At 46.5% G+C, this 14,565-nt stretch overlaps 1 protein-coding gene across 1 annotated transcript in view; it reads right to left on the minus strand.

Moving 5' to 3' along the window:
• Positions 1 to 14,565, minus strand: part of DPYD (dihydropyrimidine dehydrogenase) — a 587,465-nt gene that overhangs the window by 277,307 nt on the left and 295,593 nt on the right. The window contains exon 13 of the mRNA XM_036272711.1: positions 8,001 to 8,216. Within this exon, the coding sequence (XP_036128604.1) occupies positions 8,001 to 8,216 (216 nt within the window). The remainder of the gene's footprint in view (positions 1 to 8,000; positions 8,217 to 14,565) is intronic.

Here is a 14,565-nt window from a genome sequence, read left to right on the forward strand (position 1 = left end):
CAGCCAAAGAGAAGCATTAAGTGCCTGTCTTGTCATGTACTCAAATGTGTTCTGTCTATCCCATAATAGACGTTCCTTGCTTGTCCCTCAAAATTTACATTATATTATGCTTCACTTAATATCAATTTATGTTGCTTTGAGGAAGCTCCCAGATCTACTGAATTACAATTCAACGGCCAGGCCAAATGACTTCATGGGCTCATACAGCCCACAGGCCAGACGTCCCCACCCTGCTCCACAATATTATGTAATATATTTGTGAAATGTTTCTTAGCAAATCTAAGTATTATTTTCAGCGTTTACAGTCCTGACAATGTTATTTCTGAGTTCTTCTCTGGTTGATAGGTGTCAGCAATCTGGGCAAATATATGCAACTTGTCAACTAGGATAATGTGGACTGAAACACATTTCCTGAGATCTGCGTGGGGAACGGACACCTACGTGGAAGAAGGCAGCAGGTCTTGTTATGGGAAGGAGAACAGGACTGCTCAGGAGAAAACGGAAAGGCTTGCTGTTAGGACAGTGGGCTGTCCCCCTGTGAAGAGCTCTCCTGTGGAACTGGGTTCCAATTAGAGGCCCGTGATTATTCACGCATCCAAAGATTGCACCTCGCACCTTCCCACCCGGTTCCTGGCCCTGGACTTGCCGTCGTGAACAAGGACGTCGACGTCCTTCTTCTTGTGGAGCTGATTTCTAATGGCGAGGCAGAAAGGAAGCAAGTGGACAAAGATGTGGTCACGGGCATAAAATGTCATGAGGTGGTCACTACACGGAGTGACCCAGAGAGCAGTTGTGAGTGGGCAGGAAGGACTTCTCCGAGGGGCATTCGCGATGCGAACCGAATGCGAAGCAGGAGCCGGGTACTGAGGCCGAGGCCAGAGCTGTCCTGGCAGAGCGAACGCTAGCCCGGCGGCCCTAGAGAGGGAGCGTTGTCGCTGGGGAACTTCAGGGGGCCACTGGGCTGTACCCAATGGCCGAAGAGGAGAGAAGCTTTCGAGGACGATGGAGTCCAAGAAGGTTGTTTAAATAAGTATTCTGTCTTTATTCTCTCTCCCCCTGTCTCTCTCTCCATGAACTTGGATGCAGAACCAAAACAGAAGTGAGAGCGTGGGTGCCCCTCTGCTTGAAGCGGGGACTGGAGGGCACAGGCACCTGCTCCACGGGTCTCGGGGCTCGGCCAATGCGGTGGAGTCAAGCCCGCCACCTCCATTTTCGACATAAGGCGATGAGGTCCAGAGAGGAGCGATTAGGAAGCAGCATGAGAGAGAGGAGAGAGCCTGGGTTTGTATCGAACAGACCTTGGTTCAAATTCTGGCGAACTTAGGCCTGTGGATGAGAAGGGCCCCTCGCTGCCCCGGGACACTGGTCTGGCCTCATGCCTTGTGCTGAGCAGCAGAGCGCAGTGGACGTTACATGGTGCGACTTTTGAGCCTCAGCCTCACCGTGTCCCCTCCTGCCTTTTGAACCACTGCGCCCAGGAGCCCGCCCGGTGCAGCCTCCTAGAGACGAGACCACGTGGAGTCAGGCCCAGGCTGGCCGCGAGGCCCCGCACCGACCGTGAGCTGACTGCGAAGCCCGAGTGAGGAGAGCCAACACCTCGTGGACGGGGTGCCTCCCGCTGAGCCCTGACCCCACTGCCAAGCTACGGAAGCAACAGCAGGCGACTGGTCTTTTCAGCCACTGACCTGTGGGCGGTCGGACACGCAGCCATCGATCAATGCTACAGAAACACTGGCGAGAGTAACGCAGTCTAAAGTGTGCTGCGTGGCTTTCAGACAGAGGCCGAGGGAGCCTGCACTGAAGACCCGAGGCCACTGGTGGTGCAGCCGGAAGAATGGCGAGCGCACCGCCCACGGGCGTGGCAGCACCCAGGTGGTTCTTGCAGGCGGGAGAGCAGCTGTGCTGCTGGTGATGGAGCCACTGGTAGGGACATTGCTGCTGGTGACTCCGCGGGGCACCGTGGGGGGTCAGGCCGAAGAACGCCTGGACGGAGCGGAGTGCTCCTGCCCACGTCCAGCAAGGTTCTGTGACAGGGAAACAAGCTAAATTAAGACATAGGCAGGTTGTTAAATAAATTCAACTTAGGGCCACGCAAAAGGCCCAGGACATGCTGGATTGGGAAATAAACCATTTTTAAATACTTTGTTTCTTCTAGAAAAAAAATGATGTTCAAAGTAAGAAAAAAGCTCAGGGTAAAGATCACATCAAAGAGAGTACAAGGTATTTTGTGAAGACTTTAGAGAATTTAGAGCAGGTCCTAGTAGGTTCTCTGAAGAAGACGAGATTGATTCTAAGACCCCCGAGGACGCGGGGCCACAGCAGTGACACATGTTCCCCATGGAGAGAAGTCCGTCTCGACAATAAATAGTTATGGATGCGACCCTGAGGCAGGGAGCCAGCCCTTAGTAGATTCAAACAGCGTTACCCTGGCCTCCCTGGGAGCTGGGACCGGAAGGGACCTGCACAGTGAAGAGAAGAATAGGCTCTGAGCTCGCTGTGAGCAGAACAGGCTGGAAAACCGCCTCGACATCATCACGGGCCATCACCGGCCATTTCTAAACACACAGAACAAAACTCAGAGGACAGAGCCCACAGCGGACAGGAACAATGGACTGGGGAAGCACTGTGAGGGAATGAAACTGGATCCTAACTGAGGAGTACACCCTGTCCCTGGAGTAAGTAGCCCTGAAAATATGTGCCCGACTGAATTTCAAAATTGCTATGGACACATGATGGCTATGTCCATCCATTCCTGCTGCTTCTGAATGAGGGTCCCTGCAGCGGTTCTACTGGGCATGTCATTTTATGTTGGGTGCACAGGGGACAGACACCTTGTCTAGGTCACAGACTCCTGGATGAAGAGAAGCTGAGGCCAGGCAGCATATAGGCACCAAGAGTTGATAGCGATCACCAGATCATAGACGCCGAGCCCATGTCACGACTGAATGGCGTTTTGGGTGTCTTGGAAAGGGGCAGACAAAAAAGTAATTGTGCACCGCACCTGTGGAAGGGATGGAGGTCACTGCATGAGAGGGCAAGTTGACACTGTCTGCGGAGACGGCTGCAGGGATTCCTCCACGCTCTGCGCATGCCCCTCGGCGCTGCGTTCTGGCTGCTCTTCCCAGCAGCAGGGCACTGATCCCCTTACCCAGATCATGCACGGTTTGCCGTGTAACCTGCTCTGGCCACGAGGTTTGGGGGAAGGGACCTGCGCGGCTTTTGGTTTTTGAGTCTTTGTCTCAACAGGCCTCTCTTGCCCTCTTGGGACAAGCCTGGGCCACTCCCCCGAGGATGAGATTGTGAAGAGCTAGAGAGAGGGGCTCAGCCATCTCAGCAATGACAACAACTCCTACGAGGGCCGGGGCAGGTGAGCAGGGCCCTCGCAGGTCCGCAGGCACCTGCCGGCTCGCTGCAGTGAGCAGCATTCGCACGGAAGGCAGAGCTGTCTGCAGGGCTCCACCAGATTGCCCTCTTCCACGGCTGCGAGCAAATAAATAATTGCTGCTCTCAGTCCCGGGCAATTTATTTAACTTCCTCAGCCTATTATGTCATCCGAAAAAAAATTACTAGCAATTTTATAGGGATGTTGGGAAGATTCAATGAATAACTTACAAAAAGCTCTTGGCAATGTCTATACATTCTAAGTACTCAATAAATGGTAGATACGTGTATAATAATAATAATTACAATGAAACCTAGAGTCTTAAACGAGTTCCAGACGGTGATTTAGAACAGCCGTGGACAGATACTGGAGTCTCCCAGGTCAATTCCTTTCCCCAGACCACCTCTCCGTACTGTTAGCCTTCCGCGTGTTTACTTACACACCGTACTTCAAAATCAACAATTCATTTTTGTTAATCAGTTAGACTAATTTATGCCATGATGCCTTCAAGGGCAGAACTATAAAACATGGATGAAAATTATCAGAAGGCAGATATTTCTGCAAGATCGTCCTACTGCTAGACAGGCTGCGGCGCCTGAGGCCCGAGCACACCCCGCTGACTGAGCTTTCCAGAGGGATTCCCTGTCTTCTGTCGGGGCTACTGGCCAGGACCTTAGACGGTGTGGCCAAATACTGTTCATGTCCCTTCCGAAAACTGCGCAGTACATGTTCTGTTTCCTCAAAAAAATCTCTGCATTTTTAAGGCCTACTCAACATGCTAAGTCTTAACATACAACCCATACATTTAGAAATTCCACTGATATTTTCATTTTTAGACATGTATATATATATATATACTCTATGAAGTAACACACGATATGAAAATTTTAAATTGGCCTTCTCTGATTGAGATCAATAATCAGAACAATCAATGCTTTATGTGTTAACTATCTATTCACATGGCTAAAAACAAAACAAAACAAAAAAACAACAACAAAGCTTTCAATAAGTTGTTGCCAGAAATCTATTGTCATTTATTAATTCATTTATACAACAAATATTTATGAAGCATTTATCAAAGTCTTCCTATACACTAAGCATGGATGTGGTCTAAGGTTGTATTTGAGGGAAACAGCTATAATCAATACTTTGAATCCAAAGAAATAATGAAGACCCTTCACTATTTCTCAGTGTTTAGTTTTCAGTATTTTATGTTGAGAGAGACTCATCATACGTACACTTATTTACCTAATCATTTGACATTGTTACAATGACACAGATGCGTTCCAGACATTTTCTTACTAAAAGTCAGTCCTAAGTTTACTCTCATATCCGGATACAGTTATAAATTGAAGAACTGTTGCTGAGGCTTGACTTTGGGTTAGGATGGTGATAAACACTTCTGAGTTCATCTGTGTGGCGATGAAGGCATAGAGGACTTACAGTTAGCTATCACACATTTGCAGCATGTAATAGGTAGCTACCTGAGATGAAAGAAAAACTGCGACATAATTAACAAAAACAAAATGTTTTTATGTCCTATTAGGATAATGTGAACACAGGTCAGAGGTTTATTTTATGGGACTGCTAAACAATTTCTAATATTCCCAGTTAAACTGAGTAATGGCTCTGGTTTGTCGCGATAACTTAAATTGAGCTTGGCAGATTGGTTTCTTTTCCACCTTTTCAAAACTTAAACTCAATATATATATTTATATAAAAATAATTTATAATTATATTTAAATAGTTTTTTATGATGGCCTTTTTGATGCCATCATTCCAAAGCATAAACAGAATCTGAGGAGAAGCAATGGTGGTATTTTGGGACATTCTGGGAATGAGTGAATTGGCAAAGAGGACTACAGTTAATAGGCGTCATCTTTGATGGTGTTTAACACCAGAGCAAACACAGATCTCCTTATATTGACATTAAATGCCGGTCACCTGCCTCCCTCAGGGTGCAGACCTCGCAGGGAAGGGCAGTGTCTGGGGCTGACGCCCACTGGCTCTTCGGTGGGAGGCAGTGGTCTGCCGTGGCCACAGCGTAGTTGTCCTCAATCTGTCATCGACAACGTCAAGAGTATAAAAAAATGTCGAGGACCGACATCAAAATCATGCTCCGAACTCCCCCACAAATAAGAAAAAAGGGAAACAAAGTTCACTTAAACATATTTGCTATAGAAATCAGTGCAATATTCAGCTGTCAATCTAGGCAAAAAACCAGGGACACCCCCTCCTGTCAGTGGGACAGGAGAGCACCATTTCCCGCAGCTGCTGAGCTGGGGCTCTAATTTTTACTCAACTCCCTTGGTAGACATTTAATTTCTTTATCATATGCAGTCTCGGCAAATCGAGCTTCAGCAACATTGCATTGTGAACTATTAATATGTCATGTGATAACAAAACACCATAGAATAACCTTTGTCATGTTAAGAGCACCCACATTTCAAATGTCAAGATTCTGAACTCGAATACACGTTAAGCAGATTCCTGAATGGGCACATGAGTTGTAGTAACTGCCGTCAGGCTGATGCACACGGCTGTGCACACGTCACGCAGAGGCGCAGCCGGCCGTTGGCAGGGCGGCTCCGGGAGAGGCTTGGGGCGTGTGCCTGCACTGCCCAGGGCGCCCACCGCGCATTGCCTCCGTGGAGAAGCACCGACACCGAGAAGACAAGCTCATATTCACAACAGGTATCACTGCTAATTAGGGGCCATATGAGAAACCACTATGTAGTACATCTCCATGATGCAAACAGGCTCCTTTGCAAAATCATGCATGGAAAGGAATTGCTTTTGGAATTGGCATTATATAACTCAAGGTGACATCATTGTTTCAGTCACTAGTCTCCACAGAACCATTTAAAATAGCCTTTGCACAAGAAGTTTGTTTGCCCCACCCCCAAACTGAGTAACAGCTTCTTACCCCATCCTATGCTTTATGTGCCAAATTTAATTTGCATCTGTCATAACTCTCCCTCTAAACCAGCACCACAGACTCCGGAATCAAGAGATTAAATTCAAATTAGAGGCTCAGAAGGAAGTTAGCCTCCACGTTTATTTCTGCTGCGGATCTGAATAAAGGGAACTGGTCCTGGGTTACGGAGACAGTGTCCCAAATCAATGCAGGTCCCCAACACAGTAAAGACAAATGTCTCTGATTAATCAGAATTCAATTTCTGCAAGCAAAGAAAACAGCAAATTCAAAGCAAACACTGCTGGTTTTTTGTTTTGTTTTTTGGCTACAAGTCTTTAGGAGTACCTGATCAGCAACCTATTTTTGTTTACATATAAAAATTAAGCTCTATAACTAATGTAGTCATTAAATGCTATCAGAGACTCAGTTTTTCCCAAGGGATTAAACATTTGATTATGGCTTCTGAGTATTCTTAAAAGAAGCACTGAAACAAAGAAAAATATATTATTGATATTTCACGAGGTTGTAAACACTTGATTAATGATATTCTACAGCTGAATTCAGTGTGTTCTGTGTATTTTTATACATTGCTTCACCAGACTATTTCTAACTATTCAGCCTTTTTTTTTTTTAAAGTACCTCCCTTTAGCTATTTAAACATAAATACATTTACAAAGTATTTTTTTCATGCACTGTTTTTTATTAACTTTTGAGGATTTTCAGATTTTCTTGACTACAGTGGCTCTTCACACCATGCAAAGCCCTCTGGAGAGAGCGGTGATGTCCGGGCCCTGAGCACCAGCTACGACCCTTCCGAGAGAAAGCAGCAGAGAAGGCACTTACTGGGGCCTCTTTGTTCTCTAGTATCTTCTGAGCCTAAGGAAAGGGCTGTTTAAATAATGACAATCTTTCCCTAGTCACTAGATCCACACATTCTTATACATTAAGTATCACTAACAACAAGTCAGTGCTAAACACATCAATAGGTTTTACATTTAAAATGTCATCAATGGAGGTTTAGGAAATGTTCAATTCTGCTGCTCTTTGATAATTCAGCCTTTGCCATGTGATCAGCCCACTTCGCCAACACGCTCACAGGCTTGTGTGCTTTGGAGAAACTAGATCTCAAGTGAAATACATAGTTTATTTTCTGATAAATATGTCCACTGGTACTGTGAGCTCAAAGTCAACATCGGGCCAAAATAGACTCAGGCGTGTGTATTTGGGGGAAAGGTTCTGCATTTAAACATTCAAGAACAATCTTATCTGTGACCAGCGCCAATGAGTGCACGGGGCCTCCTCGGGCATGACTTCGATCTCGCACGGTGCCCACGCCAACCCCACCGGGCCTCACGCCGAGAGGGGCGCTTGTCCTCATTCGCACATGTCCAGAACCCACAGAACAATGAACACTGCAGGAAGAAGAACTCCGCTGATGGCAATTATTAAATGAAACAGACACTTGTGTAATATTTATATTTTTCATGCTTTCTAGACAAAGCAACATGATAAATATATGCCCCCCCTCCACTGGGGCAGAGGAATCAAAGGAAAGTAACAACTGACATGTACTCAGAGGGCTTGTCTGGTAGTTTCCTGATGACTATTGCTTGGTCAGAAAACTCCTTCTGTGACAGTGTTCACGACCTGACTGAAATACACGACAGACACGGAAACATGCCCTCGGAAGCATTTTCTTACCTTATCCAGAGAGAACGTTTTGGTCACGGCGAAACCCCAGCCGGCCTCGAAGGCTCTGCGGATCATCGTGGTGCTGGTGGCAGGCGTCGCGCTGGCGAGCCCGAACGGGTTGGGGAACCGCAGCCCCGCCATGTCCACGTGGATGTCCACCAGGTCCACGGGCGTGTAGAAGAGGGGCAGCTCGGGCTTGGCAGGAACCGCAGCTCCGTGTTGTGACTGCAAAGAAAAGCGGCCAGGAATTGTTCTTGTGTCAGAGCTGCTTTTTCATCATCTTTTACAAAGATCACTGCAACCCAGCATTTGAATTTGCGAGCTCACACCAGTCGGTGTACAGTGATGGGAACTGGCAAGGAGTCAGTCAGCAGGGACCCGAACTGATACAATGCCATCCCCTCCCATTTGAAAAGTGGCAGAGAGAGCATCAGCAGAAACACAGTCAATGAAAGAAACAAACGAAAACTCTATTTAAAACATACTGAGATTCCAACATGAAAGGGAATCATTTCAGAATGTACCTCCCTGGTCCCATTAACCCAGCCTTTTTGAACTTAATTTGTGAAACTGTCAGTACTGCTTAGAGAGAGGGGCGACAGCAAGTCGGGAGGCCAATTCAGCATCCAGAAATCTCACACTGCTAGTGAGACTGTAGGAAAGCCACCTGACATGACCCTGTCTCTTCTCCTGCATCACGGTCAGCACAACAGCAGGAACGCCAGGCACCTGACTTCCGACCTCATCAGGATACTGGCCAACTCAGGAGCTCACAGGAGCGCTCAGGGGGACATTTCATTTGGGAGGTGGGCAATGTCTTCACATGCGTGACCGATTCTCTTTTCAGAAACCAAACAGGTACCAGCCAGGTACTACTGCAGCCTTCCACTGGCCTCCACTATGGAAGTCCCACTGTGAGGGAGCACTCTACAAACGCACTTGCATGACTGGAAACACTTCAGAGCAACACTTATGCAAAGTGCGCGGTACCACGAGGCAGTCGCTGTTTGCTGAGCGTGACCTCTCTCTGACTACTGGGAGGTTCCTGAAGATTTCGTCAGGCCTTTTGTTTGTCAGGTGTCTCTGTCTGTCCTCTCCCTCCCACATGAACTCCTTAGTTTACCCAGTGGTTCTCAACCTTCCTGATGCTGGGACCCTCTAATACAGTTCTTCATGTTGTGGTGACCCCCAACCATAAAATTATTTTTGTTGCTATTTCATAACTGTAATTTTGCTACAGTTATGTCTTTGATGACCCCTGTGAAAGAGTCGTTTGACCCCCAAAGGGGTTGTGACCCACAGGTTGAGAACCGCTGGTTTATAGGATCCCAGTTGTGAGTGGGCTCCTCCCCATCACACCTTTCTAGTCTCATCTACTATCACTCACAACATGTCCTGTCAGACTAGTAAGCCTCATATAACTTCTCAAACAAATCAGCAGCATTAATGGATCTATGCATTTTGACTTTTTCCCAGACAATGTTCTTTCCTGCCTGGTTTTTCTGCTTTGAACATTCCAACCAAACCTTCCAGAACCATCTCCACTAGGAAGCCGAGCACAGCCACCCTCACCACACTGCCTGGTCTGCTCACCTGCCGTTCCTCCTGCCTAATGGAATTTCGGCACCCAGGATAGCACTTGGCAGAGACACTCAAATATTGTTTCCTACTTTTTATTGAATGTATTGGGGTGATGCTGGCTAACAAAACTATGCAGGTTTCAGGTGCACAATTCCACAGCACACCATCTGTACACTGCATGTGTGCTCACCCACCAAGTCAAATCTCTGTCTGTCCCCATTTATCCACCCATACCCTCCTCCACCTCCCAACAACCCTCTACCCAGCGATCACCACGCCGTTGTCCATGGACACTCAAAATATTTGTTGAATGCACTGGACTAGTGACCTTGGGTACTTAGTCTCTCTTTCAGACCAGTTCGTAGTAAGATGATAATCAGTTTAAATGCAGTAACTATCAGCTGTGTTCCAGGCATATGAAAGTCCATTATATCTCATGATTCTAATGGGGAGTAACATTCAACTCTTACCTCTGAAGGCTTGAATTTAGGAAAGGCTCTCAGAAGGGCCATCTAGTGGGAATGGTAAATAACTGCTCTGCGCAGGAAGTCAGTATGTGAACACGCGCATGCTATAATTCTCTCGTCTAAAGCGATGTAAAAATTCGTGGACCTCACAATGTTGCCACATCCAGCTTAAAGTCAAGCATTTTTCTGCCCTCTGTACTTTTTAACTTCCAGCTTAGAATGGACGTCTTTGTTTGCAAGTGACAAAACTATCCTCAGAAGGTTACTATGAGGGTACAGAGGTATCTCATGAAGGCAAGCAGCTGAGCCTCCAGGAAGGCAGGGGTCCGGTGATCTGTGCTTCCCTCTCCTCCCCTACAAGCTTCTAGTTTATTCTCCTGTCTGCCAATGGGCCTCCTCTGCTCCTTTATCCAGAAGGGTTGATAATTTATAGGTCTTGCCCAGTCATTTTTAATTCTACATATTAAAAACATTCTGAGAGCTCTGGCTGGTTTGGCTCAGTGGTTAGCGCATCGGCCTGCAGACCAGAGTCCTGGGTTCAGTTCCCGCTAAGGGCACGTACCTCGGTTGCAGTTTGTCCCCGGCCCTGGTTGGGTCGTGCCAGTGGCAGCCAGTGGATGTCTCTCTCTCACATTGAAGTTTCTCTCTCTCTCTCCTCCTCCCTTTCTCCCTCCCACTCTACCTGAAGAAAAATGCAAAAATGTCCTCAGGTGAGGATAAAAAGAAAATAATAATAATAATAATAATAATAATAAAAACATTCCGAGAATTTTAAACATTTTGCTGTCCGGGCCTGATAGACTCCACACTAACTCCATCAGAATCGCTCAGAGGAGGACTTCAGCATTAGTGACTTTTAACTCCCGCCGGGGAGGACTGCGATGGGCACCTGAGGCTGAATCACTGGTTCGCAGGTGATGGCTTCTCATTCCCAGTTCTCAGGCGAGAGATTCCTCAGTCTACCTTCTTCAAGTACATGGTGACGGGGTTCTTTTAGAAGAAGCAAGTACATCGTGAGCCAGGGGGCACTCTAGAAGGGCTCATAAGGGGACCCTGATCTGCTTATAAGGTATTGGGTGTGACGACCACCAGCACATTATCTAAATGTCGGGGCCTGCTGTAAAACAGGCCCCTTGTATTATCCTCAGAATCAGCAACATACTTGTCTATTTGCAAATGATCCTTATACCAGACCCGGGGATGGATGCTTTTCACTTATTCTCTCTTTTGATCACAACTCTTTGAATCAGGCGCTATTTCCTACTGAAGAGTAAGAAAGCGAGGAGAGTAAACAACTTGTCCAAAGATAAGCAGCTGATGAGTGATGGACAAGACCTGACTTGGGAGCTTACACTTACTGCATTATATCATGATGTCCCTCTTTACAGAAACATCATTTCTCTAAAGTGCTAATGTTCTCAAAATGGAACTGACCAGAAAATTATTCATGATGGTTCAATCGAACACACACACACACACACACATAAACACACACACACGCTGGAAAATCTATTATCAAAATTTTTTTTAAATGCCATTCAGATATTGATAAGAAAATCAATCCTACTTCCTTTCATTTGAGAATGGGGAAAAAAAATAGAATCTTCAACAACACTGGCCCATTATTATGTCATTATACTGTTACTCCTGGTCCCAGGAGCTCTCCTGCTATACTGGCTGGGTCGTGGAATTAGAGACAGAGAAATTTGCATGTATAATTGTTACATTGTTGGGGAAAAGCAAATCACATCATAATTATGTATTCCAATTGCATTTTTTCCTAATTTGCTTTACTAGAATAATTTTTTTTAAAAAGCACTGTTAAAAGCAAGACCACTGGTAGGGTTGTTTTGATTGAAGAAGAGAGAATCATTCCCACCATGTTCCATCCCATTTAAACCCATCAAAAAGCTTTCACTTACTCATTTTATTTATATTTCATTGTGATATAACTACAATGGTCCCTATCTTGGGGTACAGCTGCTCTAGAAGCATCCATTCTAAGACTATTCTATGGCAAAGAATAAGTAGCATTGTGCAGCTACTTACGGCCAGATTAATTCGTAAGCTGGATTAATGCATTAATTAACTCCAGCTCAGTTACTTTGCCCTTTGAAGAAATATCTTTTGAGGAGGGAAAAAACTTGCAAAGCAGAAATTAATTTGGATTAGTTTCTTCCAAGGAAAGGCCTACGTACAGTGATTATAATTATAACATAAAATCAAATTCCATTTCCCTATTTTGAGAGACTGCAATTTGTAATGAAAACTTTAGAAAAGACATAAGGCTATAGAAATGTTTCTTAAAAGTAATGATCTCATCATGGCTGGTGTGGCTCAGCAGTTAGAGCATCAGCCCTCGAACCGAAGGGTCTCAGGTTTGATTCCCGGTTGCGGGCACAAACCTGGTTTGTAGGTTCGATATCCTCCCCAAATCATGGTGCATGCAGGAGACAACCAATCAGTGTGTTTCTCTCACATCGATGTCTCTCTCTCTCCCCACTCCCTTCCTTCCACTCTCTCTAAAATTCAATGAAAAAAAATATCCTCGGGTGAGGATTAACAAAAACTATAATTATAAAGATCCCATTTTATTCACTTTTTAAAGGATATAGTCACTTTGCTCTTAATACTTGTAACCTGAGCACTGAAAAAGGATACAAAGTTAAATGATATTAACTCAAATGGATGGCATCTTTCCTCCCTCTGAACTCAACCTCCACCCCAACTCTCAGCCCTTACGAAACTTTAGGCAGCATCGTGCAAAAACCCCTCCTCACTTTCCCCTACTTATTGACTTTATGGAACAACTCTGTGTATCATTCTTGATATCTCTTCTCTCTCATTCCCCATTTCCCTCCTAAGGACACCATCTCCCAAATTCGGGAATCCACACAGTTCCACCTATTCTCACGGGTACCAGTAGCTCTCCCTGGGACTGCTTCCTACCCGTTTCCTCCGGTTTCCCCGAGTTCCTTCCCACCTGCTGGAACCACCCCTCACTTTGCACCAGAGAAGCCTTTCAAACACACAAACGTGATTGTTCAGAACTTTTCACTAGAGTCCCTTTGCACTTTGCATATGCAAACTCTTCACTGCAGCCTGCAAGGTCCATCACCATCCTGCCCCCCTCCCCAAACTTCCGACGGCTCTCGGGTGGGCACGACCCCAGCCACCTGCGACTCTTCCTGCGTATTGGCGCTGGCTGCTCTTCACCTGGCCTGACCTCTGTGCACTGAACTGATCTCTCCCCAAATTCGTATGTTAAAGCTCTAACTCCAAACTGGTGATATCTGGAGACTGGGCTTTTGGGAGTTACTTAGGTTTAGATGAACTCATGGAGGTGAGGCCCTCGTGATGGGTCTAGTGTCTTTAAAAAACAGCAGAGAGAGCTCACTCTCTCCTCCTCTCTCTCTCTGCCATGGTGATGGCACAGCAACAAAGTGCCCTCTACCAGCCAGAGGAGAGCCCTCCCCAGAGCCCAACCATGCTGCACCCTGACCTCAGATTCGCAGCCTCCAGAATGAGAGGAAATACGTTTCTGGGTTCAAGCACCCCGTCTGTGGTCCCTGGTTATGGCAGCTGAACTGACTAAGACAACACCCTAAGGCAGAACCCCCAGTGAGCCCAGTGGACCTGAAAACTGCTTCCTAGAGCTCATGTTTCATGACCAGAAAGGTTTCTTCCGCATATTCGACTTTTCAACACTGTTTATGAAATGCCTACTATATACTAGACGCTGTGACCAGGTGCTAGGAGCCCAGCAGTGAGCCAAGGAGCCCAGCAGTGAGCCAAGGACATTTTCTGGTTGCATGGACCTCACATTACAGTGTGATAGTGGGGAAGAAAGAAAAGAGACAAAAGCATCACAGAGAGAGAGAGAGAGAGAGAGATTGTGATTTATAACAGAAACACTGCTTCCAAAATGCTTGGAATTTACTAACTTACCCTGAGTTCTGTGAGTTGCTCTAGAAAATTAATTGAACCCAAGGAGGGGTGGTAGGAACCTCTGATCCACAGCCAGGCAGCCAGGAGTGCAGGTAACAACCTGGGCTCAGGATTGGCTTCCTGAGTTGGAGGAAGTCTTGGAACCTCCAACCTATAGCCGGTGGGTCAGAAGCACAGGTGAAAACCTGGGCTTATGATGACATCTGAAGTGTGTGTGTGTGTGGGGGGGGGTCTTGTAGGACTGACCCCTTACCTGTGGGATCTGACACCATCTCCAGGTACTTAATCTCTGAATTTAGTCCAGTTGGAGGACAATGTCCTGAGCATTGCTTGGTGCTGTGGGGAACCTGCCTCCTGACACACACACAGGTTAGAATTGGGTCCAGGAACCCAATGTAATACATCTTTAAGTGGGTTCTGCTCAGACCCAGAAGGCGGAGTGTGGGGTCGGGAGGCGTGCGGCTGGGGCTGGGCAGGCCTGCACTTGGTGCCCATGGCGGCGTCCTTAGTGAAATGACAGCTCCAGAAGCTGTGGCCGAGGCACTGGCGCATCTGCAGAGACTGCTCCTTTCTGACTT

This window comes from Molossus molossus, unplaced genomic scaffold, assembly GCF_014108415.1.
Source record: "Molossus molossus isolate mMolMol1 unplaced genomic scaffold, mMolMol1.p scaffold_m16_p_20, whole genome shotgun sequence".
NCBI classification, from domain to species: domain Eukaryota; kingdom Metazoa; phylum Chordata; class Mammalia; order Chiroptera; family Molossidae; genus Molossus; species Molossus molossus.